At 43.0% G+C, this 6,889-nt stretch overlaps 1 protein-coding gene across 1 annotated transcript; it reads right to left on the bottom strand.

The window, feature by feature from the left end:
* Positions 1-386: 386 nt before the first annotated feature.
* CCR75_007134 (uncharacterized protein) lies at positions 387-1,261 on the bottom strand (the record flags this gene model as incomplete). The annotated part of the gene is made up of 6 exons (XM_067965198.1): positions 387-485; positions 543-606; positions 663-719; positions 779-882; positions 950-1,105; positions 1,160-1,261. The coding sequence occupies 6 exons, from the start codon at positions 1,259-1,261 to the stop codon at positions 387-389; spliced, it is 582 nt and encodes a 193-aa protein (XP_067816810.1).
* Positions 1,262-6,889: the final 5,628 nt, after the last annotated feature.

The raw sequence follows: 6,889 nt of genomic DNA, 5'->3' as shown, positions 1-6,889 counted from the left end.
TTATAAACTATTAGTAAACATGCAACGAAATTCTTATCTTATCTTATCTGTCTCTCTCTTTTGTTTATCTACAGCTGATTAGTCTGCGGAATAAATAGATATAATGGTCTATACCTATTTATGGATAAGAGTTCTGAACATTACTATATAAAGTAATGTCCTCGAAATATTATCTACCTTTTCGATAATATATTAATTAACAACCTTTAAGTGTTAATTTCATGTAACGATACACCCCGTTACAGTATGGCAATTTTAATGGACATTCAACAAATATCTTAGATACAAAGATGGAATGTATAGTCAAATAATCTCGCTTTTTATGTCAGCCAAAGAGTTCACATGAATTGCAGCACCTTAAGATGAATTGTTGACTGTCTATTTCGTCAATGATATTCAATTGTGTTCGCCATAAATGCGTCACAATGCTTGCGACCCGACATTTGGCGAGTGATAATCGACAAGGCCGCTAAAATTATCGTAATCTAAAAACAATCATTTTTGGTTAACACGGATACCTATTTTTTCTCTCGCCATCCTACCAGTGGGGCTTGTAAGCTTACGGTGCCATAGAAATGCGCAATTTTTCTAATAAATGCCATATAGCTATATATAAAATTGTCAGAATAATAAAAGATCGTTTTAAAAGCTATGATACCCACCAATTGTTGACAACGATTCCGCACGCGTTTGAGTCCGCTGTTAGGCCTGTGATCGGGCTAAACACAGTGACGGGTATACACGACGGGGATCGTTTGAATTTAATAATACCACGTACCAAAATGAGCGACTACAGCAACAAAAGCTGATGCCAAGGCGGAAACTTGAGTGGATTGTGGCAAGAAATGATACCGTTGCGATGGTCACAGCAGCAGCAAATATCTTTTAAGTGCCAAAACTACGCTTAACGGATTTTTTGTCATTGTGTATTTTCGTATGTGGCTCATACATGTTTAAGGCTGCTCAGCTTGTAAGCTGAAAAAAAGCTCGACACCAAAACGAGAAATAGTGTTAATTGAGGAATAATAAGCAGCAAAGCTCCCCCTGCGCTGTTGCTACTTGAAATATCAGCAAAAAAATCCCAAGCGCACAGAATCACAGCTATCTACCATCAGCAAAAGGTTAAAATCAGATTTGGTCGAATGTGTCGTTTGTGTACCGAAGTCGCCCGAAACTGCACAAACAGAAGTTGCTTGTCATGCTGAGTCTCAGCGCTTTGATGGCCGTCTTTGCTCGAACGTAAATAGGAACCGCCGCTCATAGGCCAAAGTATTATCGATACTTATTGTGATCGCTTGGTAGTAATGAAAAGCAATTTGAAAAATGTTGGACTTTCTAAGATGATTGATTGCCTTTTAAGAACTTGTTGTTCACACTTGATGAAACTTGAATCAAATAATATTGTTACAAATGTGTGAATGACCATCAGTGCAAATTTATTCGTATTTCCTTTGAACTGCTGGAAACTATTTTAATTTCTAGTATAAAGTGAACAAACTTGCTTTACATTAATGCATGAAAAGATGATGAAATCGCAAAACTTCCCAGCTTAAGATTAATCTACAAGAATAGACTATTAAAACTAATGTTTTTATGTTTTGAAAGATAGCTAAAATCGCATCATATCTTCAAATTGGCAAAACTGAAGGTTACGAAGAAGCATGTCTGTTTCTTTTGCTCTCAAGATGATGCCTTCTGAAGCCTCGAGCTTTTCTTTCTAAAAGTGTGACACTTAAACAGAAAAGAACTTCATGGTAATTTGATTCGTAGCATCATTAATCGTCCGAACAATTCGTCAAATGCGAAAAAGTAGTTCTCGAGTCGCCACGACAACTAGTTTGGTATTGTTGCTGGTGAAGCCGGTGAATTCAAACGCACATTTTTAGTTTCACAAATGCTCTTGTGTCATTCAACGCAAGACTTCCTGCAAACTGCGTGATGCGCTCGGCACCGGGCAGGACAGAAGTTTCTGTTGATTTTCTTCTAAGCAGGACCGATACAGCATAACGTCCCAGCAATGTGGCTTGTCCTAGAGTACTCTTAACTTCCTGTCAGCGTACCCCCCTTGACTGCGTTGGATACCGCATCAGTCACATCGCTTCTGCAAGAGCATACCATTCAGCTTTCTTGCGAAGGGCTGGCGGAAAATCATATTAAAGAAAGAAACTAAGCTGAAGTTAAGATATCTTTACCTTCCTCGGATCTAAAAAGCACACCTTTAGCTTAGTCAACCCGTATTTCATCGTGTGCGTTATACGCACAAATTGTTCGTTTTCTGTACAAAAATAAAGCGACACCGCCTTACAAAGTTGCTAATTTAGTTGTAACGGGAAAACGTGCGCGAGAGTGATCGAGTGAACTAGCGGCGCGTAAAGCTGCTCGCAGTTCCTCTCTCCTCTTTGTCGAGTTTGAAAATGTAAATTCGTTCTTAAAGAGGGGGATGGTGTAACGGTCGGTTACGCGAGGTATCTATAAAGATACGCTCGTAATACATATTAAATGATATCTATAGAGATAACATTTTAATTGGTAAAAATAGGTATTTGTATTTAATTCTATTAAATATAAATCAGTCTGAAAATTACTACCTACTTGGGAAGTGCGCACGAGGAGACGGATTACCGCTCCCGTGACGTCACTTCACCAGAGTTCTTAGTGTGTTGGGTGAGGTCGCTTGCGCGCCCACCACAACTACCTCACTGCACGCAAGAGAAGCAGGTGCAAACCGCTTCCTCGCTGTGCTAGGGTGTGTGCTTAAGTAGAGCGTGCCCGCATTACGACGTGCCCGCCTACATATTAATTCATTGCGTGAGATCGTGGTGCTACATGGTGGTAATGCACCATTTTGCTCAGTTTTATACAAATACGACGATCCCCGTCCGTGAGGCGGCATGTCAAAAAACATGAAGTCTTGACTGACCAACTTCAAACAATTCGTTGGAATTGGTAACGGCTTCAGTGACGCACGACTGAACGGTGTTGGCTTGATGCGCTGACACTATTCGCAGGAGCGAATATAGTTGGCCACCCATCGATATAGGTTCAGTACTGAAATTTATAGCATTTATCACCAAATTTTTGTGGCCACCAAAATTCCTCTGACACTCGTAAGAATGTCTTTTCTCGGCTCAGATGCCCACTTAATTGTGCATCATCAGCTTGAGATCTGTGTCATGAAGGACATTGATTCTAAAGAAATCACAAGGTAAGAGCTGGTGCCATAACATGCCATCGCTGTAGCTAAAGCGACTTCGCTTAGCCTTCCGATGCAAAGAAAGAGTTGCCTTTCGTACACCGAAGTGATCCAACAGCACGCGACAATGTTCGTCCTGACTGTAGCTATCCTTTATTTCGAAGGCCAACGAGCGTGTCACGCAGTAGACCATTACAGCTGCGAACGTTGACGACTCAAATTGTGTCTTTGCACGAGACACACGTTCCTGGTGTCTTACATCGAAGTTTGGTCTGCGCGATAACGCGTTAGCCAAGACATTCGGCTTACCTGGCTTGTGTTCAACAGTATATTAAGTTCAGAGAAGAATGTAAGTCATCTTGTCAATCTAGGCGAGAAGTGGTGTCGGTGAGTTTATTGCAGTCTGCATTGATGCGTGATTCGTATAAACCACAAATGATTCGGTGCCCAATAGGTGCACACGAAACTTGACAAGAGCATACTTTATTGAAAGTAGCTCTTTGTCATGCACAGGGTAATTCAGTTCCGCGGCTTTTAATAGCCGGGACTGATAAGAGATGACACGGTCAACGCCGTCGTCATCCTTCTGCATGAGCGCGCTGCCGATTGCAAAATTACTTGCATCGCAGACGACGCTAAAGGGCTTATCCGCGTCTACCAATGCCAAGACCGGTGCCTCCACAAGAGACTGCTTCACCGATGTGAACGCATCTTCTTGTTCTTTAAACCAAACCCATTCTGTGTCCTTTTTAAGGAGATCAGATAATGGTTTAGTTTGCTCCGCATAATTCTTGCTATACTTATGCAAGTAATTAGCGAGCCCTAGGAATTGGCGCAAATCCTTCACATGCCGTGGGATTGGCCATTCCTTTACTGATTTTACCTTGTCTGGGTCTGCTCGTACACCATGTGTACCAACGATGCAGCCCAGTACAGGTATCTCAGGGACCCCTATGACGCACTTTTGCAAGTTGACGTACAATTGGGCGTCCTTTAAAGTCTGCAACACAGCGTCTAAATGACGCTTGTGCGACTCTATTGCGCTCAGCCCGTCCTCGGCCCTACTATGCACGAATACATCGTCAAAGTAATGAGGCGCGTAGGCACGGTGCTGACGCATCACGTGAGCCACCACTCGGTTGAATGTCGCTGGTGCGTTTTTCAAACCTTGGGGCATCACAAGCCACTCCCAAAGCATACCGCTTGGGGTGCTTACTGCTGTGAACAAAAAATCGTGTACACGCATGAGGATACGATGAGATCCATCCGTCAGATCCATTGACGAAAAGATGGTACTCTTTGACAGTCCGTCAATGATAACTTTCTTTCCTGGAATCGGCGATTGAGACGGATCCCTTGCAGCGTTCAATTAATATTGATCACATACACAATCCGCCACCCTCCTATTGATTTATAACCATAGAAGGTCAGGGAGCTATGTGAGAAGGCTGACTCCCTCACATGGCCCGCTGTTAAGCGATCGGCAAAGAATTTTTTTTTTTTTTCGATCGCTAATACATGTTCACGAGGCAGTGGTAACTGCTTTATGACACAGTATTCCGAACTTGGTCCAGGTCGATTTAATGTCGAGTGCATTTATCCTTAGGCAACTCGCACGGGACGGATTCAGGAAACACATTCTTGAATTCGAATCAAATTCTTATAAAAAGGGTTTGTCTACAAGAAACTTCAGGATTGGAACGTAAGACGTTCCATGCGAGTCTTCTCATCAGGGACACCTTCGTCCATCGATGAGCTGCTGAGAATCCAGAAAATACTAGTGCCGACCGAATATCGGCCAGGTAGTTATCATCTGTGACAAGTACGCAGATCTGCTTGACTTTGCCACTATGAAGATCACGCAAGAACTGTTTCGGTTCTAGCGTTGGCAATTGATTTAATTGGGAAGTTAACTTCGGAGGCGCTATCAGATCAAGTGTATATTCGCCTACACTTGATCCGTTGTTTAATAAAACATTAAATGTTTCAGTTCTCCTAATTTTAACTTATTCAAAAGGTGCCTGCGAACCATTGGTCACAGGTTTTTGGGGACTTATCCCCAAAGAATCTTGGGTAGTTCTTCCCTCAAGTTTTATTTGGGGAGTATACTCCCCAACTCTCTCTAGCTGTGGTGCGCAACCACAGCGAGATCCTCTACGATCGATTCTTCAGTCAATCTAAAACTTTCGCACTGTCTCTTGCAGACAGGCGTTTCAATATTTTTGATGTTGCTTTCCAAGCAAGCATCTATCTTTCGTACCAGTCAAATTATTCGGGTGGTCGATCTTCGACGCTGCCTGTGCTTCTGCAAAGCCGTCGGGATCTAGCTCCACAGTGTAATCGGTATTCACAATGAGGTCTTGTGCAGTCGTGCAAACGACCGAACCACAAGTGAGGCCATCCCACTCACTCGTAGGATATCCACAAGCTTGTGGATGCTCCAGGTTCATCAGATGACCCCTGTTGAACGAGAGATAGGCATCGTCACGGCCTGATGCTGCCAAATTATGCATGACTCGTACTTTCTGAGCCATGGTGATTCAAGGATGACATCAAATTGTCATCCAAATCAAGTACGGTGACATCATTTTTGCTGTTTCAGATATGCCTGTTGCTAGACGCACTGTCATCCTTGTTAGAGGAATATCGCGCTCAATAAATTTGAGTCTGCGATCTTCTAGCAGTTGGCGTATTTAGATTGTTCGACGCCCCACAAGTCATTTAATTTAAAAAACGACTGCCAATCCCGATCGACTAGGGACTTTAGTGGCAATTTTTTTGCCACCATTATTTTCAAGGTGATGAGGTTAACCTCATCACTCGAAGCAGTTACACACAATGACTGTGTGTCTGGAGCAACTTTCGTTAAGAGATTTGCAATTTTTTTTGAGGTAGCTGGATCAGTAGGGCGTTGCGCCCGTACTACGTCCGACCGTTTTTTTCTTACCATCCGCCTCGTCGTTGCGGTTTCGCAACAGCGTCGAGTCCGCGTTCACCGCAGCTCCTAGCGGGAGGTCGCTCGTTTCACGCAGTGTTTTTAGGCACTGATTACACTCATAGTCGTCGTAACCCGTTTTTCCAACGATCATTTGCAACTTGAAGAGCGAGGATTCTCGCTCTCAACATGCGCGAGGTCCATAGGTTCCGAACATCCATTTTCTTGTTGTCTCGGAGAACGATAAGCTCCAGAGTGGACGAAAGCCTGTTTAAAGCTGAAAACCTCATGTTCCGCTACAGAGATCGCTTGGTCTAGCGTCTCTAGTTCAAGCTGGATCAGGTGATTCTTGACAGGCCCGTCTGTAAGACCTCCAATAAACGCAGCTACATGTGTTTGTTCATCTATTGGATGATTCACTATACAACTTACTAGGTATCGTGTATGTTGGGCATCATTAGACGCTTCAAGATCAAAAGAGGAACTTTATTCCATTATTTAAATCTAAAAACGTTACCCTAGCTAAATAAAAATATCGGCCGCCAGATTTAAATCTGGTGGCTGCCACATTTGTTACCCATAATAAATGAAGTTTTAGTGGTTAACTATTATCAATCGAACAAAAGGCTATTTTAATCATAAAGTAAAAGTGTACCACAGCAACGGTTCACCAACCGAAATGCGCCCCATTACCCCCCCCCCGCACCAGACTGTCGACACCGAGTAACAACATTCGCTTTATTTCCTTTTTGAGGTTGGAA

This window comes from Bremia lactucae (assembly GCF_004359215.1).
Source record: "Bremia lactucae strain SF5 chromosome Unknown BlacSF5_NotPlaced_178_SHOA01000114.1_533860bp, whole genome shotgun sequence".
NCBI lineage: Eukaryota > Oomycota > Peronosporomycetes > Peronosporales > Peronosporaceae > Bremia > Bremia lactucae.
This window is presented reverse-complemented; position numbering and strand designations above follow the sequence as displayed.